This window comes from Dendrobates tinctorius, unplaced genomic scaffold (genome assembly GCF_039654945.1).
Source record: "Dendrobates tinctorius isolate UK_male_01 unplaced genomic scaffold, ASM3965494v1 ptg000035l, whole genome shotgun sequence".
Classification (NCBI taxonomy): domain Eukaryota; kingdom Metazoa; phylum Chordata; class Amphibia; order Anura; family Dendrobatidae; genus Dendrobates; species Dendrobates tinctorius.
Genome location: NW_027361703.1, coordinates 66,775,152 through 66,797,526, shown reverse-complemented (window position 1 = coordinate 66,797,526; position 22,375 = coordinate 66,775,152). Strand labels below are relative to the sequence as shown.

General features: G+C 43.9%; 1 protein-coding gene across 8 annotated transcripts in view; it reads left to right on the top strand.

The window, feature by feature from the left end:
• Nucleotides 1-22,375, top strand: part of PIK3CG (phosphatidylinositol-4,5-bisphosphate 3-kinase catalytic subunit gamma) — a 123,821-nt gene that overhangs the window by 60,016 nt on the left and 41,430 nt on the right. For 7 of the 8 annotated variants that reach the window (XM_073573582.1, XM_073573576.1, XM_073573578.1 and 4 more), the window contains one exon: nt 13,498-13,563. The exons of the other annotated variant lie outside the window; for it this stretch is intronic. In XM_073573582.1, coding sequence (XP_073429683.1) covers nt 13,498-13,563 — 66 coding nt within the window. The remainder of the gene's footprint in view (nt 1-13,497; nt 13,564-22,375) is intronic. 8 annotated transcript variants of the gene reach the window in all.

Below are 22,375 nucleotides of genomic sequence, written 5' to 3'. Positions count from 1 at the left end.
AATCACAATGGAATATTTATGGTTAATGAACAAAGACTTCTTTTATTTTGTAATCTCACTTTGGATTTTCTCTGTTTGCTTTGTAGCTATTTCCTTGGATTAGTTGTTTATTTACTTTCTGCAGTCATATTTCTTCTGATTGTCGCCAGGAGTACATAGGGTAAATGAGAGGAGAGAACACACTCATTGGTCCACTTTTGGCTGTGCGCATGAAAACTCCACAGCATTTTAGAAGTTATTGCCATAGCACCATCCTCAATTAATTTGTTATGACAGATGTGGCAAATGCTGTTGCCTTGTCTATGCAGGACAATGCTCTGCTTGTTATCTTCTCTATTAACCCTTTTTTTCATTGCTGAATATGGGCAGCACTTGAATACAAAAAAATTAACCTCTTAAGGACATGGACATTTTTAATTTTTGAGAGCCATAACTTTTTTATTTTTCCTTCAGGATAGTTATATGAAGGTTTTTGGATTTTTTTATGGAGCGAGATGTAGTTTTGAATGACACCACTCATTTTATCATACAATGTAATAATAATAACAATAATTTTTATTTCTATAGCGCCGACATATTTAGCAAAACTTTATATTTTAGTGGGAAATTGTACAGATAATAAAAGACATTACAGAATAACAATAATCATATAAATCAACAGATAACCAAGAGGAATGTGGGCCCTGCTCGCAAGCTTACAGTCTGAGGGAATAGAGGAGACGCGATAGGTGGATGGGAACAATTACTTTCATTGTTCTGACCTGCCGTAATGTAAGAAATCGGGTGTTCGTGTAATGCTGAATGAACCAGTTACCAACCTACCAATATGTGTACAAGTACAAACTCAGGGGGCTATTACGTGCATGGGGGTGTGTGAACAGATGATACAAGTGTCCAGATTTGAAAGGAAATGTAGTATGGGAAAAACAAGGATAGTTAGACAAGTGTGGTGAGGTGATAATCCAACCTAACAAAATGCATTTTTGGGGCACGCTAAAAACTGTGGGTATTAGGGATTAATCAAAGTGAACGGAGTAGAACATTCCAAAGAATTGAAACAGCATGTGGGAAATATTGGGAGACAGGAATGGGAGGTTGGGATTATTGAGGATGTTAATCTTAGGTCATTAGCACAACAGAGGGCACGAGTAGGTGCTGAAGCATGGAGCGCTTTGTGGGTGAGAGTGTTAAGTTTATATTGAACTCTGTGGCAGATGGGTAACCAGTGCAACAACTGGCACAGAGTAGAGGCGTCCATGTAGCAATTGTCGAGGAATATGATCCTGGCTACTACATTCAGGGTGGATTGGAGAGGGGATAGTATAGTAAGAAGGAGACCAATTAGAGAGTTGCAGTGGTCCAGACGAGAATGAATAAGAGCAACATTAAGAGTTTTTGCAGAGTTGACCCCTTCTCCCTGCAGCCTGTTTTCACCTTCCTGACCAGGCCAAGTTTTACAATTCTGACCACTGTCACTTTATGAGGTCATAACTCTGGATCGCTTCAATTGATCCCACTGATTCTGAGATTGTTTTCTCATGACATATTGTACTTCATGATAGTGGTAAAATTTATTTGATATGACTTGAATTTCACAAATTTCAAACTTTCAATTTAGTTTAATTTAATTTAGTCGTATCACCCAAGATAGTTAATAAATAACTTTCCCACATGTCTGCTTTACATCAGCACAATTTTTGAAACATAATTTTTTTGTTAGGAAGTTATAAGGGTCAAAAGTTGACCAGCGATTTCTCATTTTTACAACAAAATTTGCAAAACCATTTGTTTTAGGGACTAAGTCACATTTGAAGTGACTTTGAAGGGGTCTATAAGACAGAAAATACGCAAAAGTGACACCATTCAAAAAACTGCACCCCTCAAGGTAGTCAAAACCACATTCAAGAAAGTTTATTAACCCTTCAGGTGCTTCACAGGAATTTTTGGAATGTGGAAGGAAAAAATAAACATTTGCTTTTCTTTCACAAAAATGTTCCTTTGCACCTATTTTTTTTTTTACATTCTCAAGGTTAACAGGAGAAAATGGACCATACAATTTTTTGTACAATTTATCCTGAGCATGCCAATACCCCATATATGGGGGAAATCTACTGTTTGGCACACGGCAGAGCTCGAAAGGAAAGGAGCACAATTTCACTTTTTGTGAAATTTGCTGGCATAATTAGCGGACGCCATGTCATGTTTGGAGAGCCGCTGATGTGCCTAAACAGTGGAAACCCCCAACAAGTGACACCATTTTGGAAACTAGACCCCTTAGGGAACTTATCTAAATGTGTTTTGAGCACCTGGAACCCACAGATTCTTCACAGAAGATTATAACGTAGAGCTATAAAAATAAAAAACAATTTAAAAAATCACATTTTTCACAGAGAAATCTTTTTTAACTCCAAATTTTGCATTTTTATAAGGGTAAAAGGAGAAATTGCTCCACAAAATTTGTTGTGCAATTTCTCCTAAGTGTGCAGATACCCAATATGTGGAGGGAAACAACTGTTTGGGTGCACGGCAGGGCTTGGAAGTGAAGGAGCTCCATTAGACTTTTTGAAAGTCAAAATTTACTGGAATAATTAGCGGATGCCATGTTGCGTTTGGAGAGCCCTTGATGTGCCTAAACAGTGGAAATCCCCCCCCCCATAAGTGACACCATTTTGGAAACTAGAACCCTTTGGAAACTTATCTAAATGTGTATCGAACACCTTTAAAGTTAAGCTGTGAAAATTTAAAAAAAAAAAATCACATTATTCCCTCAAAAATCTTTTTTAAGCTCAAAATTTTGTATTTTCACAATGGTAACAGGAGAATATGGACTGCGAAAATTGTTTTGCAATTTCTCCTGAGTTCACTGGTACCCAATATGTGGTTGAAAACTACTTTTGAGGCACAGTGAAAAACTCAGAAGGGAAGTAGCGCCATATTACAGTGCAGATTTTGCTGCACTGGTTTGAGGGTGCCATGTCACATCGGCAGAACTTTTAAGGTGCCAGAACAGCAGAACCCCCATAAGTGACCCCATTTTACAAACTAAACCTCTCAATTAATCTAGAGGTGCAGTAATTATATTGACACCACGGGTGTGTCTCAGAATTTTATACCATTGGGCAGTGAAGAAAAAACAATGTACAATTTTACCACCAAAGTTGTGTTATCCCCAAACTTTACATTTTCAGACTGGCAAAACTGTAAAAATCGCACCAAAATTTGTCCCACAATTTCTGCTGAATGTAGAAATACCCCATATGTGTCTGTACAGTACTGCTTAGCCATACGGAGAGACTCAGGAGGAATAGAGTGCTATTTGCCTCCTGGAGCGCAGATTTTCCTAGAATAGTTTGCGGACTCCATATACAAAGCCCCTAATTGGTAGAAAAGCAGAATCTTCCCTCACGTAACCCCATTTTGGAAAGTATGCCCCTTTGGGAATTTATCTAGAGGTGTAGGAAGATTTTGACTCCATGGGTGTTTTCCAGAAACAAGCAGCAGAGGATGTTGCTGAGTGAAAATTGCAAACTGCCGTTGTAGTGACCAGTATATTATGTCCAACTCATGCTTCTGGAGACACGCACCTGTAAATTAGGCAGGCTCTCATCACTACAGAAATGCAAAACATATGGGCGCTAAATGTGGTTTAGGTACACTGGGGCTCAGGAGGGGGGTGGGCATTTGCATTTGGGAGCAGAGAATTTGCTGAATTTCTTTTGGGGTGCGAGGAGCCATTTCGCTTTTCCAGAGCCTTTGCACTACAAGTAACGTGGAAGCCCCTATATTTCCATTAACAGATGACTGACCTGAATAGGGACTTGCTCTTTTGTAGATTGGCTTGAAGCATTTTTTGGGAATATTTTACATAACATTTATGATCATATTTACCCGGCGCTCTATGCTGAGCACTTACATCCGGGTTTACATCTAAATCTCTGCGTGACATGACAGATGAAACCTTCGATGGATCCATTCACTATAATGAAGCAACAGAGTTACTCTGGACTCCGTCTGGCCACTGTTGAGCGGTGTCCTTCTTTTCAGAAGTGCACAAAACTATGGCCGACGGCACTTTTATGCAATCCTAAAAAGATGGACACCGCTGGTTGTGGTCAGAAAGCGGGAGAGGGGAGTTAGCAAAGTAAACCATTGAGCAGAGCTAGAAGAAGATCAGGGCCAGCGTGTTTCCATCTTCATGCGCAGGAAAGTTCGTAAGCTGTTAAAGGCTGAAGGAGGAGGTTCGAGATAAAGGGTGTGTGGCAGGTGGGGAGAGGGTGTAACTGATGGGAATCTTGAAGTCCCCCATGATGATGGTGAGGATTTCACAGGACAGGAAGTGAGGAAGCCAGGTGACAAAGTGATCCATGAACTGACAGGAGGTGCCCGGGGGTGATACACAACCGCCACTCGCAGGGAGAAAGGCCGGTAGAGTCTGACAGTGTGGACCTAAAAAGAAGGGAAGATAAGTGAGGGTACCTGTGGGATAGCCTGAAAACTACATTTGGCTGATCTGAGCAGGCCAACACCTCCACCTTTTCTGCTCTCAGGTCTGGGGGTATGTGAAAAATGTATGCCACCATGCGAGAGAGCAGCAGCGGCGGTGGTGTCCAACTGCTGGATCTAGGTTTCAGTGAGAGCCAGAAGGTTAAGGCAATTTGAAAAGAAAAATTCATGGATGTAGGACAGTTTGTTAAACACTGAGAGTGAATTCCAGAGGGCACAATTAAGAGACAGAAGGCATGCAAGGAATAGTAGTGATATTTGCAGTGTTTCTGAGTGTAGCAGGGGAAGGGTTCGACTTACTATTACAAGAAGGGACAAAGTTGGGGGAGGTATCTCCTGTGACAAGAAAGAGGATAGAGAGAGTGAGCAGATGGTTAAGTGATTTGTGAGAATGTTTCTTGTGTTGTATGGTGAGAGTGAATGGATCTGTGTAGTTTAGGATTGTGAAAGGAGTGTGAGTTCTGTACATAGGAGAGGAGAGATGGGCTGATATGCATGGAGTACAAAAAGTGTGTGTAAGAACAATGGATGTGAGTGAATGCTACAGCCAGAATATAAATTATACAAATGTATATGGAGAATATTTGTTGCAGTGCAAATGTTGTGGAAGTAGGTTTCTTTGAATGTCTTACATGTCTCCTGCCCAACTGCCATGAGTAACTGCCAGCCACTTTGAAAAATGGCACTTTGATAAAATGGAGTTAAATGTCCTCTACATAAGAGAGTTTGCTCTTGGATCTATCACTAAATTAAAAACCAATCAATCAACTAGCTAAAGACAGCAGGAGGCAATAAATGCAGAGAGAAATAGACAAGCTTACAGACCAGCATGGATCATAAACTCTTTGAGAAGTTAATCAAGGTGCAAATTCAGTAAGATAGATGAAGTATATACCATTGATTCAGGGTTGCAGAGATGAAAATGAGAATGCAGGCTTTAAAGCAGTACAATGTACTGAACAATGGGCAAAAAATTCTAAGTGCAGTGAAATTGTGGAAAAAAACACTATTGTGTTTTGGGGTTTGATTTTAATTGTGTGGTAAAAAAAATTACGGTACCTAGTGACATTATTCTGCAGGACAGTATTATTATGGCCAATCTTGTCCATTTCTTTTTATTATTTTATTGGTGAAAAACAATTCTGAACTATTTGAACCATTTTTTTGTTTGTGTCACCATTTTTGAGACTCAACTTTATACATTTTTTCCAGTGATGCAGTTATGCGAGGGTTTTTTTTGGCACCCTGAGCTATTTTGTTTTTTATATACCATTTTGGGGTAAATTATGAATATTTGCATTTTATTGTAACTTTTTGGGGGAAAGTGCAGAGATCGAAAAATTACATTTTTTTTCTCTTTTTGGCATTGAATGTACATCTGAAATACTTTTATATTTTGATCATATATATTGCGATTTCACAGTTATAGTGAAATTGCAGTTCTCCCATGTCACTCGGTCTGTGGCTGAGTTTCACAGGAGGACAAAGATTCCAATTATGGGGCCTTCAGTAGGCCCAGGTTGCCTATCGGTTCCCAACAATTGCGTCGCAAGGTGCCGATGGAAGCCAGTGTGTCCTTGCATTGGCATAAATTAAATGCTGCTGTTAGAGATTGACAGCGGCTTTTACATGGTTAAACTGTAAGCGATCAAGCTAAATCCAGTCGCAGCATGCAGATACCAGCCAAGTATCATAGCTCCTGAACTGGCTTCATATTTTCCTTAGTAACCTATGATGAAAATGTACACATTTGTGATTTGTTGATTAATGTGGTAAATAAAAGGAACCTCTCACAAGATTTTCCCAATATAAACTACAAAGGCTTGCAAAAATATTCACCCCCTTGAATTTCTACCTATTTTGTTACATTATAACCTGTGTTTAAATATTTTTGTAATCCAATGTGTGCTGCGTCTGCACTAAATAGTCTAAGTTGGTGAAGTGAAAAAAATATTGGCATAAATTCAATTTATGGGATTAAACAGCTAAAAATTGGCATGTGCATATGTATTCACCTCTTTTGTTGTGAAGCCCCTAAAAATTTCTGGTTCAATAAATTACCTTCAAAAGTCATGAAATCATAAAATGTTAAAGTGGACCTCCAGGGTCATCGTGTCCAACGATGAATGATGGACATGAATCTGTCTTTTTTTCTGGCAAATAACAAAATTTTGGACGTGTGCTATATCGGTCCTTAAAATAATTTTGCCAGATAGACCAGCGCGTAGCTTGGTGGAATTGTATTATCATGTTTTTAAGAAATTATAAAAAGCTACCATATATACTCATGTAGAAGCCGAGTTTTTCAGCACAGTTTTGGTGCTGAAAACGCCCCCTCGGCTTACACACGAGTCTTTGTGACAGAAGACTGAAGAACAGAAAACTTCAGGGCACTACAAAAATTCTAAAGGGGATCACTGACCACACACAGTGTGACATACGAAAGAAGAGCAGAAAAAAGCAGTGTGTATAATGGTCATGATCACCAATATAAATTTGAAAAAAAATATTTTTGAACCCCAAAATATGTATAACAAATTTTATTCAATATAGAAAAGACACTGAACAAGGACAATTGGTTAAATACAATTAAAAAAGCCAAAAATTGGGCATGCAAAAAAAAAAACCTAGTGGTCTGTGCGAGGACCAAAATAAGCCTCCTCCAAAGTGCTAGCTACAAATGCAGGAAAATGATGAAAAATAGATCTTAGACTACAGTCATATGTTAAAGTTTGGGCACCCCTATTAATGTTAACCTTTTTTCCTTATAACAATTTTGGTTTTTGCAATAGCTATTTCGGTTTCATATATCTAATAACTGATGGACTCAGTTATATTTCTGGATTCAAATGAGGTTTATTGTACTAACAGAAAATGTGCAATCTGCATTTTAACAAAATTTGACCGGTGCAAAAGTATGGGCACCTCAACATAAAAGTGACATTAATATTTCGTAGATCCTCCTTTTGCAAAAATAACAGCCTCTAGTCGCTTCCTGTAGCTATTAATGAGTTCCTGGATCCTGGATGAAGGTATTGTGACCATTCCTGTTTACAAAACAATTCCAGTTCAGTTAAGTTTGACGGTCGCCGAGCATGGACAGCCCGCTTCAAATCATCGCACAGATGTTCAATGATATTCAGGTCTGGGGACTGGGATGGCCATTCTAGAACATTGTACTTGTTCCTCTGCATGAATGCCTGAGTAGAATTGGAGCGGTGTTATGGATCAATGTCTTGCTGAAATATCCATCCCCTGCGTAACTTCAGCTTCGTCACTGATTCTTGCACATTGTTGTCAAGAATCTGCTGATACTGAGTTGAATCCATGCGACCCTCAACAGCCCCAAAGCATGATGAAACCTCCACCAAATTTTACTGTGGGTAGCAAGTGTTTTTCTTGGAATGCTGTGTTTTTTAGCCTCCATGCATAACGCCTTTTTGTATGACCAAACAACTCAATCTTTGTTTCATCAGTCCACAGGACCTTCTTCCAAAATGTAACTGGCTTGTCCAAATGTGCTTTTGCATACCTCAGGCGACTCTGTTTGTGGCGTGCTTGCAGAAACGGCTTCTTTCGCATCACTCTCCCATACAGCTTCTCCTTGTGCAAAGTGCGCTGTATTGTTGACCGATGCATAGTGACACCATCTGCAGCAAGATGATGCTGCAGGTCTTTGGAGGTGGTCTGTGGATTGTCCTTGACTGTTCTCACTATTCTTCTTCTCTGTCTTTCTGATATTTTTCTTGGCCTGCCACTTCTGGGCTTAACAAGAACTGTACCTGTGTTCTTCCATTTCCTTACTATGTTCCTCACAGTGGAAACTGACAGGTTAAATCTCTGAGACAACTTTTTATATCCTTCCCCTGAAAAGCTATGTTGAATAATCTTTGTTTTCAGATCATTTGAGAGTTGTTTTGAGGAGCCCATGATGCCACTCTTCATAGGAGAATCAAATAGGAGAACTACTTGCAAGTGGCCACCTTAAATACCTTTTATCATGATTTGATACACCTGGCTATGAAGTTCAAAGCTCAATGAGGTTACAAAACCAATTTAGTGCTTCAGGAAGTCAGTAAAAAGTAGTTAGGAGTGTTCAAATCAAGAAAATGATAAGGGTGCCCATACTTTTGCACCAGTCAAATTTTGTTTAAATGCAGATTGCACTTTTTCTGTTAGTACAACAAACCTCATTTGAATCCAGAAATATAACTGAGTCCATCAGTTATTAGATATATGAAACTGAAATAGCTGTTGCAGAAAACAAAATTGTTATAAAGAAAAAAGGTTAACATTAATAGGGGTGCCCAAACTTTAACATATGACTGTATATGTAGGGTATATCAAAGTCATTCAATATGATATAAAATAGTGCTATACGCAGAGTAATATAGAGATAATGAATTCATACATGCACATACTGTATATAGAAAATAGAGATCATCCTAATATAGAATAAACAAGCAAATGATGCATAACCTGAACAATTGATGACCACATAAAATCAGGAAAGCGGCTTTGCAAAATGGTACAGCTAGTTAAAGCACAAAAACAAAATATATGTGAGCGCTAAGCCTCAAATCCTTAATAAATAACTGCACGTTATTACAGCAAAAATGTTTTATGAAGTTGAAAGACCCATGTGAGAAACAAACATGCTAAAAAAAAATAAAAGATATGGATAGAGGCTTGGATACGAATGGTAAACAATGACAAGAAAGATGATAATATACCAGTCAAAAGGCAAAATGCCCCATAAGGTAGTCAAAACAAAGTTAAACCTGCTGCCAGAATGATAGTAAGGAGGACCCCACTCGTATCGTATGTGCTTTAACTACCTGTACCATCTTGCAAAGCCGCTTTCCTGTATTTAATAAAATTTGTTATACATATTTTGTGGTTAAAAAATATTTTTCAAATTTATATGGGTGATCATGACCATTATAGGCACTGCTTTTTTCTGCTCTTCATTGTGACAGAAGACTGAGGGGGAACGTCAGAGCAGCTGATCAGAGGAGGCCGGAGTCGGCGACTGCGGCTTTAACTGTGCCCGCTGCTAAAGAGAAATGAATATTCACTGCGATGGCAATGAATATTACTTTCTCTTATTGTCACGAGCGCTTCGGAGGTGACAGGCTATCATCCTGCCTCAGAAGGTCTGAGCGCCTGTCCTTACAGACTGCTCCCTGAACCATCTGCCTCTAGGACCCAGCATCGACCTCCTGCCCTGAGAAGTTTGGATCTATTTAGTTAGTGGCTCAGCTGTGACCATAGCTTCATTTCCACTTCTGCTTGCTAGAGTGTTGGACCTTCTCAGAGTACTCCAGTTAGGTGTCTGGAATCCCTCTTCTGGTATTCATATCTGGCGATTCAGCTAAGTGTTCCCCTGTTTGTCTCACCTTACCGTATTTAGCTTAGCGGAGACTGCCTAGCACGCATCTCCCTCCCATTCCCTATTCAGGACTAGGCCCCAGGGAGATTCAGGTCCTCAAGTTCCGGCTCGGCGATTGGTGAGGAACCAATATAGGGACTCGGTAGGAGTTCTAGGGCGTGATTAGATCTAGCCTAGAGGTCTCCAAATCCCTTCCTTAGTGTCTGGGTCCCCTTCCCCATTTCCCTTTTTGTTACACTTGGGTTTCCCTCACTGTGCATGACATTAATAGCGCACACAGTTAGGCCTGTTTCACACGTCAGTGGCCCCAGTACATGTAGTGACAGTTTTCTCACGTACCGGAGACACTGACACATGTAGACCCATTCAAATGAATGGGTCTATGCAGATGTCAGCATGTTTTCAAGGACACACGGTGTCCAAAACATGCAGACATCTCCGTTTTGACCCGAACACATGGGCTGCAACACGTGCAGCACACGTGCACAAGGAGAACAGTGTACACTGTCCTCTGTGAGCACGGACGGCCGCAGGGGAAGAAGTGCTACTGTAAGCGCTGTTCCCTTGCATGTGGTGCTGAACACGGCTGTCATTCTCCCTACTCTGCTTGCAACAGCGTGAGCAGGGAAGAATGAATGAATGAAAAAAAATGACGTAGGGTCCCCCTTATATTTTTAACCAACCCGGCAAAACTAACAGATGCGGGCTGCTGTTCTCAGGCTAGTAAGGGGCCATGAATATGGGACCCCCCAGCCTAAAAACAGCAGTCCTCAGCTGCCCAGAAAAGGCACATCTATTAGATGCTCCTATTCTGGCGCTTTGTCTGGTTCTTCCTGCTTGCCCTGTACCTTAGGCAAGTGGGGTAATAAGGGATTTAGTCACCTTTCTATTGTAAGTTGACATTAAGCTCCGCTTAGTAATGGAGAGGTGTCAATAAGACACCTATTCATTACTAATCCTATAGTAAGTAAAGGGTTAAATAAACAGTGTCAGAATGAAGTATTTTAATGAAATAATACACCACACATTTTTTTCCATCTTTATTACACTGCTAATCCCATCTCGAATCCCTTGATCTCCTGTAAAAAAAAAAAGTAAAAAAAACCAAAAAACAATATAGCAGACCTGTCTGGCGCTCAGTAAGGTCCCACGGCGTAAATCCATATATGGGGGTAAATCAGTTTACAGCCTGAGCTGTGCTGATGCATGTATGTCAGTAAATACATACATTTTCTGAAAGTCCACAGAGGCTGCAGTAATTTAACAAGAGGCACCACCAACCAAACAGCACCTTGAAGACCAAACAGATCTCCAAACACATCAGGGACAATGTTGTTGAGAAGTACAAATCAAGGTTAGGATATAAAAGAATATCTCAATCTCTGTTGATCCCCTGTAGCACCATCAAATCCATTATCATCAAATGGAAAAAGCATGGTACGCAACAAACCTGCTAAGAGAGAGCCGCCCACCAAAACTCTCAGCCCGGGTAAGGAGGGCATTAATCAGAGAGGCAGCACAGAGACCCAAGGTAACCCTGAAGGAGCTGTAGAGTTCCCAAGTAGAGATTTGTAGCTGTCCATACGACCACAATAAGCTGTACTCTCCAGCGCGCACAGGCTCAGTGATGATCAGTTTTGCCTTGAGAAATGGGCAAAAATCCCAGTGGCAAGATGTGGAAAACTCAGAGTCTTAGGCCGGTATCACACATGCGAGGAATACGGCCGAGTCTCGCATGTTAATACCCGGCACTGCCGCCGGCACTCAGGAACGGAGCGTGTGGCTCCAGGTATTGCTATGCGGCCGCACGCTCAGATCTGAGTGCCGGCGGCTGTTCCAGATATTAACATGCGAGACTCTGCCGAATTCCTCGCATGTGTGATCCCGGCCTCAGCTAAAGTGTCTTTTAGGTTACTTTCACACATCCGGTGTGTGGGGTCCGGCGGCGTGCGGCGAAAAGCCGGGCCGCCGGATCCGGCCTGCAGCCGTGACACCGGATGTGTGTGCGGCGTCTGATACGGCTCGGACACGATGTAAAGGAGCCGCAGGAGGAGGTGGACAGAGGCAGCCGCTGAGAGAGACAGCTGCTGAAAGGGAGGTGAGGGGAGGGGAGAGGAGAGGAGAGGGGGGTGGAGAGAGAGACAGACATGTGGGGTTAACACTCAGTGTCCAGGCGAGAGAATCTCTCTCTTGCCGGGCACTTGTGGGGTTAACCCCACAGAGAGATCTCTCTCTCTCTCACCCAGACACTGTGAGCGTTAACCCCACAAGTGCCCGGCGAGAGAGATCTCTCAGAAGTGTCCGGGTGACAGAGAGAGATCTCTCTCTCGCCGGGCACTTGTGGGGTTAACATTCACAGAGTCCGGGCATGCGCTGTGGAAAAAGCCGGTCCGGCGCTGACAAAAAACGTTGCAGAGAGCGTTTTTTGCAGATGCCGGACGGCTAATTTTTGCCATGTCCGGCAACAACCGGACACGACGAATAACCATCCGGCACGATGCGGCGACCATGAAAGCTTATGGGACAAAACCGCATCGTGCCGGATTACAAAAACCGGATGTGTGAAAGAGGCCTTAGCTGTCATTGCTGCAGAAAGAGTTTCTGTAAAGTACTGACTTTAGAAGGTGAATAGTTATGCACACTGAACTTTTCAATTATTTTGTCCTATTTCTTGTTTCCTTCACAATAAAAAGAAAACCAAATGTTCACAACTGATGCAAACCCTCAAAGACAAAAAAAACAGTGAAATTCCAGGTTGTGAGGTAGCAAGACACAGAACATGCCAATGGAGGTGAATACTTTTGCATGCCAGTGTATATCCACCACCTTTAAGGCCTCTTTCACACTTCAGTTTTTCGTGTCAGTTAAAATCCGCCAAAAAGGCGGACAAGCGGATCCGTTCCTAACTGATGTGAACGGATGCCACAGGATCCGTTTTTTGACGGATCTGCAGAATGAGGAAATTTAAAGGAACCGCTGGCCGGGGGGGGGGGGGGGGGGTAGGGGAGAGAGAGAAGAGAGAATTTTTTTTTCGTCCGGCACCCAGACAGAATTTCGGGTTAAATTAGTGTCTGGAGGATCCGCCGCCCAAAAAAACATTGCAAGCTCCGTTTGGAAATCTTTGAGGATGTTGACGGACACCGACATTTTGGCGGATCCTCACAAAAACGGATGCAACGGATGGCAATCCGTCAAGATCCGCCAATAATGAAAGTCAATGGGGAAAAAACGGATCCGCAAAGAAAAATGGCGGATCCTTTTTTTTTTGAAATCGGCGGATCTTGACTGATTGTCAAAAACGGAAGTGTGAAAGAGGCCTAAGTTGTGTTTAAAAGCATTCCTGCAAACCCTTCAAAAGTGCCCCATTGCACCGCATTTCTAAGAAAATTCCTTTTCTGATACTCTGGTCTCATATGCTATTCGGTGTAGTATTGTTTCAAATGAGAACTAAAAAAAAACGTTAAATAATGTCCATGAGTACATTAAATAATTAAAATCATGTTACTTTCACAAGCCAGAAGAAAAGGCTGCAGAAAAGGACGTCTTACTCTCTAACCTGAAATGATAAAACAAACATATTTTTTATTATTTCTCATTTACAGGCCGTTAAGTTTGAGCCATATCATGACAGTGCTTTATCCAGGTATTTATTGAGACGTGCATTAAGGGTAAGATATTTATTTTATCAATACATTCTTTTTTACATGGGCAGCAGTATTTTATGACTCATCATTAGGACATGTTATAATACTGATTGTTTAGAGTCCGGTTTCTGGGTGCTCCACAGACTCTAAGCGTGATATGGATGTATTGCTCTCCATTCACATAAATAAGAAAGTTATAGAAAGTAGTGAATGAGAATAGGCTGTCATGGGGTTCGGCTGCTGGGATTACGGCCAGGATCACACATGCGAGAAATACGGTCAAGTCTTGCATGTTAATACCCGGCACTGCCGCCGACACTCGGATCGCATAGCAATACATGGGAGCCGCACGCTCTGCTCCTGAGTGCCGGCTATTAACATGCGAGAGGCGTCCGTATTCCTCGTATGTGTGATCCCGGTCTACCTCTGTGCTAAGGCTAGTTTCACACTAGCGTTTTTGAGCGCAGCGACGGCCTGCGCACGGCCACCACTAAGCCCCGCCCCCTGCCGCGCCTCCTCCGGTAGCTCCGCCTACGGTGCATGACGCTGCATGCGCCCTGCGTCCCCTATCTTTATCACTGGGGGCGCAGGCCGTGCGCAGTATGCGTTTGGCGGCGCATGCGCCTTTTTGACGGTGCGCCGGCGCAACCAAACTGCAGCAGGTTGCGTTTGGCGCAGGTTGGCGCACCGTCAAAAGAACTCATGCGCCGCCAAACGCATACTGCGCACGGCCTGCTCCCCCAGTGATAAAGATAGGGGACGCAGGGCGCATGCAGCGTCATGCGCCGGTAGGCGGAGCTACCGGAGGAGGCGCGGCAGGGGCGGGGCTTAGCGGCGGCCGTGCGCAGGCCGTCGCTGCGCTCAAAAACGCTAGTGTGAAACTAGCCTAACTGCTGCTCTAAACCCTATCAATAGAATGCCACACAATCAGTGTTGTATCAGAATAATTAATGACAACGTTCACACATTGAGTATTTGGTAAGTTTTTTACCTCAGCATTTGTAAGCCTAAATCACGAATGAACCAGTCTGTATGATAGAAACATGTTCACCACTTATGTATTTCTACAAATACTGATGTAAAAAAGGCACCAAACATTCAACATGTGCATGTGGCCTCAGACTATGTGCACACAGCTGTTCAAGGAGGTTTGGACTTTTGAGCAGAATCTGAGCAGAAATTATCCAAATTCTCCTTCAAATCTTTTCAAAAACTTGGGAGGTTCTTCTCAGTGGCTATGTGCATACAGAGTCTTTTTGTTGGGTTTTATAAGAAGAAACTGACCAGAACCTCCAGCGTTTTGAGGAGTTTTACATTTTTGAAGAGGATATGAAGAGTTTCTTCTCAGTTTCTACTCCAAAAGCTCTTCAAAAAGATCGTTAGATTGTAAACACATTGGCCACAAATACTTGTGGGCTTACTTTGCTGAGTAGTAAATCCTAAAGCATGTTCACATGGAGTTTTTTTTAATGTGGATTTTTCTACCTGAAAAATTCACAGCCCCCAAAAAGAAAAATGCTTTAAATATTTCTTTGGTTGTTTTTTTTTTTTTTTTTAATTTCAACAAAATTTGTATTGAAATGTTTAACTTTAGAAAACAATGCACTTGAAAACATATTCCCTCGCAGGGGAATTTTTAGATTATTATGACAAACATATAACCGACATAGGGTAAGACAAGACAATGACAACAAGAGGTTAAAACAGTAAAGAAAAAAGCATTAAATCCACAGTATACATTGTAGCAACATCAGTAAACGTTCAATACCCTAGTTTCAATGATTGTCCCAGTCCGATCTTATCCATACCACGAACCAAGGGCAAATATAGCTTGATTATGTATTGTAGTTCTAGATCTAATTCCCCATCTCCACAGTCCAGAGACACTACAGTGAAAGACGCAAGATCTGGTACATTTGTGTATTTGATTCCAAATCCTTCCATGGGCTCCAAATTTTAAAGAACTGGTCCCACATATCGTTTCTATTAGCTTCAATGCGTTCATAAAGCATAATATTATTCATCCTTTCTTTAACAAGCAATAATGTCAGTGTAGTAATCGCAGGTACACGGGATGCAGTGATGAGACGGGAGACGGGATGAACTTAAGATGTGGCTTATATATATATATATATATATATATATATATATGTATATATACATATATATATATATATGCCTATAGGGGCTATCTTGAGTAACCAAACAAGCTAACAACAGTTATCCTCGCAGGGATCAAATCAACAATACACTGGTAACACGAACACCACTAACCCGCCAAGACCGGTCACTATAGGGCCACGGTATGGCCGACTACGGGTCCTGAGTATTAACTACAACGTGTCACTTATCCTCTCTGACATCCGGCAGAGTGCTGGTCAGTGATGCTTTGGCGTTTCAGCCGCTGGGCCCAGCCGACGAGGATCTGGTGGAGACTTCGGGCGTTCCTACGCCCAGGCGAAGTGGGGGCACAGTAGGCCCTTGAAGAGTTCCTCTGCGTTGCACCTCCCGGCGTAAGCGGGTTGGCGTTGCCCGGGGACTGGAGGGTGTAGGCCGCGGCCACAAGCTGGAGACGGGCCGCGGGTGGCGGCGGGCGGGCCGGAGTTGGGTGGTGGCAGCCGCAGCCGTGGGTTGGACTGTAGCTGCGGCAGCCGCAGGCGACAGCGGACAGGCCGCAGCCGCGGGCTGGAGTCGGGCGGTGGCTGGTAAGCTTAGTATGAAGTGAAGTGGGGCATACGTGCCTCCAGATGCGGAATCCACCGCAAGCCAAGCCTGAGGACAGTATGTCCCAATACTGAGCACACCAAGCTACTCAATAGGTGCACACCCTATTGCAAGAAATCTAGTACAAGCATGTAACCGAAGAAGGTCATCAATTGACTGAAACATTTTGCCTCCGTACTACAATAAATGTCCTCTTGATTACACTTACGTTGAGTTCTAAGTTCATATCTATTATCTATACAGTTTAGGAACCTAACTTTAGCACCACCATCTAGTTGTGCTCACGGTGTTTTGTTTCAAGTAATGGAGAGGCGTCAATAAGATGCCCCCATTACTAACCCCATAGTGATGTTGTATAAAAACACCCACCCAGAAGTCCTTTAATTGAAAGAATGACACAGACTCCTTTAATAATCTTAATTAAACCATACTTACGACCTTGTCCATTCCCCCGATGCCTTTGTCATCTGCAAAAGAGTTAAAAAAACAAACAACAATATTCCTCACCTTTCTGCAGAGATGCTGCTAATCCATTTGTCCCTCGATGGGTTTTTGTCTGCTACATCTAGATGGTAGGCGGCATGATTGCATGATGCAACCAAACAGCCTGTCTTCCAGTTCATTCTGTGAACTCCTATTCCCTCTCTGAGAGCATTGCGAACGTGATAAAGTTCTCTTGCTCGCGGTGCCTTCAGACAGGTCCTGCAAGTTCACAACAAATGAACTCACTTCACCTTTCTGACGTCAGCGCGAGCATTTCACAGGGAACATTTCATGGGTAGAGGGAAGAATGGATTCAATAAAATTTCAACAAATTCTTGATGCAAACATAACACCATCTATAAAAAAGCTGAAGTTAAAATGTACTAGCTGTGATACTTTCTAAAGGGGTGCTACCAGGTACTAACCATGCAGAGTGCCCAAACTTTTGCATTGGCCAATTTTGCTTTTTGTAATTTTTAAACGTAAAAGATGAAAATATGTTTCCTTTTTTGCCTAAAATACAAAGGAAATGTGTCATCTTTAACTTTTAGTCTTTTAGAGATCATTTAATCTTCAATTTTCTTAACTGTTCACGATGAAAGTAATTTTGACCAGGGGTGGACTAACTTTGTCATGCAACAGTACACACCTTTTCGGAAAGGCCATAGAGGCTGCAACACCATTAAGCGAGGGACACCACTAATCAAGCAACACAATGAAGACCAAGGAAATCTCCAAATAAGTCAGGGACAAAGTTGTTGAGAAGTATAAGTCAGAGTTGGGTTATAAAAAAAAAATATCCCAATCTCTGTTAATCCCCCGATGCACCATCAAATCCATTGTTATCAAATGGAAAGAACATGGTACCACAAAAAATCTGCCCAGGGAGGGCTTCCCACCAAAACTCTGAGCCCGGACAAGGAGGACATTAATCAGATTGGCAGCACAGAGACCAAAAGTAAGCCTGAAGGAGCTTCAGAGTTCCCCAGCAGAGACTGGATTGTATGTCCATATGACAACAATAAGCTGTACACTCCATAGAGGTGGCGTTTATGGAAGAGTGGGCTGAAAAAAACTTTACTTACACAAAAAAATTGTAAGGCTTGGTTTGAGTTTGTCAAAAGACATGTGGAACACTCACCAAATGTATGGAGGAAGGTGTTGTGTTTAGATGAAGCCGAAATTGAATTTTTTTTGCCACCAAGGTAAACACTAAGTCTGGTGTCAAACGAACACAGCTCATCACCCCAAGATCACCATCCCCACAGTGTAATGTGGTGGTGGCAGCATCATCATGTGGGGTGTTTGTTTCACAATAAAAAGAAAACCAAAAATGCACAGTTGTAGGCATATTCTTTACATGAAATTGTCATGTCCGTCATGTCTGTTTTGCCTCATGTCCCTGGGAGCGGTGTGCACGCGCATCTCGTGTCTGCTATCCTGCATGTTCCCTAGAGCAGTGTGCACACTCACCTCATGACTGTTGAGCTGCGGGATGCCTGCGTTTCTGCTCTGCCTTCTGTGATTGTCTCGTCATGTCTAGACCCCCTGATCATGTGTCCTTCCTATGGTCCAGCAGAGGCTGGTTCTGCATTCATCTCTGCATGTCTGGAACTCTGATCATGTGACCTGCCTAGGTTTCAGCACTGGTTCTGCAATCATCTCTGCATGTCTGGAACTCTGATCATGTGACCTGCCTAGGTTTCAGCACTGGTTCTGCAATCATCTCTGCATGTCTGAAACTCTGATCATGTGACCTGCCTGGGGTTCAGCACTGGTTCTGCAATCATCCCTGCATGTCTGGAATCCTGATTACGTGACTGCTCCCTGTGATCCTGAAGGATCTGAACTGGAAGTTCTCCCCTGGTCCTGACTCGGAAGTGGAGGTGCTATGCCCTATATCAGACCGCCCCTTCCTATGCTCTGGGCCTGAGTATTGTGTTGCTTCCCTGCATGGCTGCTTGGTCTGCTGGGTCGCTCCCTGTATTCTGTGCCCTTGCACTTTGCTCTGTCGTGCGTCTCTGCACATGCTCCATGCTCGTACTCCGTCTCTTGTCCCGTGCCTTGTCTTATGTTTGTCTGTTCTGCCATGTTCGTCCTTGTCCTGCTTGGACTTGTAGTCCTTCTGTTATTCTCTGCCTTGCCTGTTTCTGCCATGTCTTGCCTTCGCTATGCTCTGCCTTGTTCCTCCCTATGGTCTCTGTCTTTGCTCTGCCTCACTCTCTCCTATGGTGCTCTGTAGTGCTCCCTGGCACACGCACCATTCCTCCTCTCTTACTTTTGGTGCTCTTTTCCATGTCTAGTCCCAAGGCTCTGCCTTGGCCCGGCTCTGGGCTTCGGCCTACGCTCCGCTGCTAGACTCTTTCCTATTGTGCTCGCTTGCACGTTTCCAGGCTAGTCCCAAGGCTCTGCCTTGGCCCGGCTCTGGGCTCCGGCCTACGCTCCGCTGCTAGCTCTGTTCTTGCTCTGTTCTTGCTCCGTGTTTCTGGCTATGCTTCTGTTCCGTGTTCCGTACTCTGGTCTCGCTCTGCCCTGTTTCTCGTCTTGCCTTGCTCTGTTGCTTCGTGTGCCTTTGAATGCGCCTGGCCTTCCTAGCCTCCTGCTTGTGACTCAGCCGTGCCCGCCCTAGCTGTGCCCGCCTGCTTGTGCCTCAGCCATGCTCGTCGGTCAGTGACAGCTGTGTCGCCTGCCATGCCTCAGCCGGGTTCGCTGGAGTCTTGCCCGACTGTCAGTGCCGCAGCCCGATCAGCTAGCCAGTGCCCCAGCCGTGCTCTCTGTGCTCCCTTGCACCTCACGCTGTTTCCGCACTGTGCTCTCCGTGCTCTCTAAAGCACACGCAGACCCTCGCCTGCCCATGGCATACCTCCCTGTGCTTCTATAAAAGTACGCGCAGGCTTTGCCATGTCCCCTGTCATGCCCTTTTGCATGCACAGGCCCTAACCCTGACCCTGGCGTGCCTCTCTGCATGCACAGGACTCTGCCATGCCTGACCCTGGCGTGCCTCTCTGCACGCGCAGGACTCTGTCTCGTCTGTCCCTGGCGTGTCCCTCTACACGCGCAGGCCTCCGTCCTAGTACCTGTCCCTGGCGTGCCCCTCTGCACGCACAGGCCTCCGTCCTTGTACCTGTCCCTGGCATGCCCCTCGGCATGCGCAGGCCTCCATCCTGTGAACCTGATCCTGGCGTCCCTGGCATGCCCCTCGGCATGCGCAGGCCTCCGTCCTGTGAACCTGATCCTGGCGTGTCTCCAAGCACGCACCCTGCCTTGAACCCTGGCTTGCCTGCCGGATTCCCGAAACCTGCCGACCGTTGCCAGAGGCCCGGAACCAGATGACTGCGGCCTGATTGTCGGAGCTGATTTCCGCAGCCTGATGCCTGGACCCTGTTGGTCATTGCCAGTAGTCCGAAGTCCGATGCCATCGCACCCCGTCTTGGATCCTGGCGTGTCCTTGCATGCACCCTGCCTTGTACTCTGGCGTGTTTCTCGGCGCGCACCTTGTCTTGGACTCTGGTGTGTCCTAGCACGCATCCCTTCTAGGGACTCTTGTGTGACCCTAACACGTACCCTGCCCTGGACCCTGGTATGTTTTCGTGCACGTGTTATGCCTGGAACATTTGGCGTGCCCTTGCACGCATCTTGCTGTGTTTCATTGTTTGTGCCCTGCACCTGATTCCCTATTTATGCATTGCACGTGAATAAAGTGTGAAACAACCATTGCAGAAGAAAATCTGACTTCGCTTTATGTTTGGTATCCTTTCCGTCCTGTTGCCAGACACTCAATAGTGTCTCCCTGAGCCTGGCCGTCTGGTCCTGCTGCCGTGGTGGCTCACCCCCTTGGTCCTGCCCCTGACACTCCCTGTATAGGAGGTGGCTTCTCACTAGGTTAGCTCGCCCTAGGTGGGTGGGTGCCACGGCCCAGAGGGTCCACTCATTCAAGAAAAAACGACTCAGCGTAAGCTGACGCTCGTCACAGAAATGATGCAAACCCACAAAAAAACAGTGAAATTCCAAGTTGTAGCAAAACACAACAAATTCCGAGGTGGTGGAATACTTTCGCCAGCCACTATCATTTTGGATCACATTTATCCTATGCTTTACGCTGAGAACTGACATCAGGGTTTCCATCTAAGGCCACGTTCACACGTTCAGCATTTGGTCAGTATTTTACCTCAGTATTTGTAATTTGAAAAACCAGTAGGTGGTCCAAAATGCAGAAGTGGTGTATGTGTATTTATTATACTTTTGCTATGATTGTTGCACTATTAGCTTAAAAATACTGAAGTCATATACTGACCAAATACTGAATTTGGCCTAAATCTACGAATGACATGATTCAGATGAAAGTCCGATTGATGCATTCACTATGATGAGGCAGCATAGCTATTCTGGACTCCGTCTGGCCTCTGTTTGGCAGCATCCAGGTTTTAAGAGGTGCACAAAGCTGTGGCCAACCACGCTTTTGTATAAGTTTAAAAATACGGACATTGAGGGATCATAGGGGACCAGACAGCTTCCACAGTGTCCCCATCTGCCTTATTATAGGGAATCTTTCAACAAGGTTTCCATCTGAATCACGTATTTCAGAAATTTACACAGAACCCCCTGTGTAAATGTGCACCGAACCTAACTGCGATCTTTGGGAGGCAGAATTAACAAATCAACAGCAGGTGAAGAATTGGTTTTATTTTTTTACATAGTTCACTGTGCTGTACAATTGATTAGACAACTTTATTTGCATCGGTGCAATTACAGCAATACCAGATTTATATTTTTTATGTTTGGCTGCTATTGCACACTAAAACATTTTTTGCATTGTCTTACTTTGAGAGCTATCATTTTTCTATATTTCTACCTACAGAGTGATGTGAGGGCTTATTTTATGTGGGACGAGTTGACGTTTTTATTGGTACGATTTTGGGTACATAATATTTTTTGATCGCATATGTATTGCAATGTATGAGAACTGTCAATTTTACACTGCCAGAACGCCTCTTAGACCCTGCTGCTGGCTGAGTCTAACAGGCCACTGTATCTGTCAGACTCGGATGTCATCATTTGAACTCCGACTGCCATGATAATTGACGGCTCCCCCTGTGATCACGTCTCGAGTGCACCGCAGGGGTGAGAGAAGGAGCCCTCTCCATCATACAGACTCCTAAATGCCACGATCGCTATTGATCGCAGCGTCTAGAAGACAACACTCTATTCAGGGCCGGACTGGGACTAAAATTCAGCCCTGGCATTTGAAGTTACACAGGCCCACTAGTCACATGGTGACTATATAATATCTTTGTACAGTTGTAGTTTACAAGAAGTGAGAGGAGATTAACACGACTATATAACATGTAGTCACAGCTGTGCCCAGTATTTCAGCTCAGTCCTATTTATTGCTTTTAGGTACAGTACTCCTCCCAAATCTCTGTCCCCTTTTGTATGCATCATTACAGAATTCCTGGCAGAACTGCTCTCTATTGGGCAACCAGACCCCCTGGTCATAGCCGCCCCTATCATACCTCCCAACTTTTGAAGAAGGGAAAGACGGACAAAGATTGCGGCGCGCTGCTGCAAATTTTGGCCACGCCCAGCCACACCCATTTCACAACTAGTCACACCCATGTGCACACCTAAT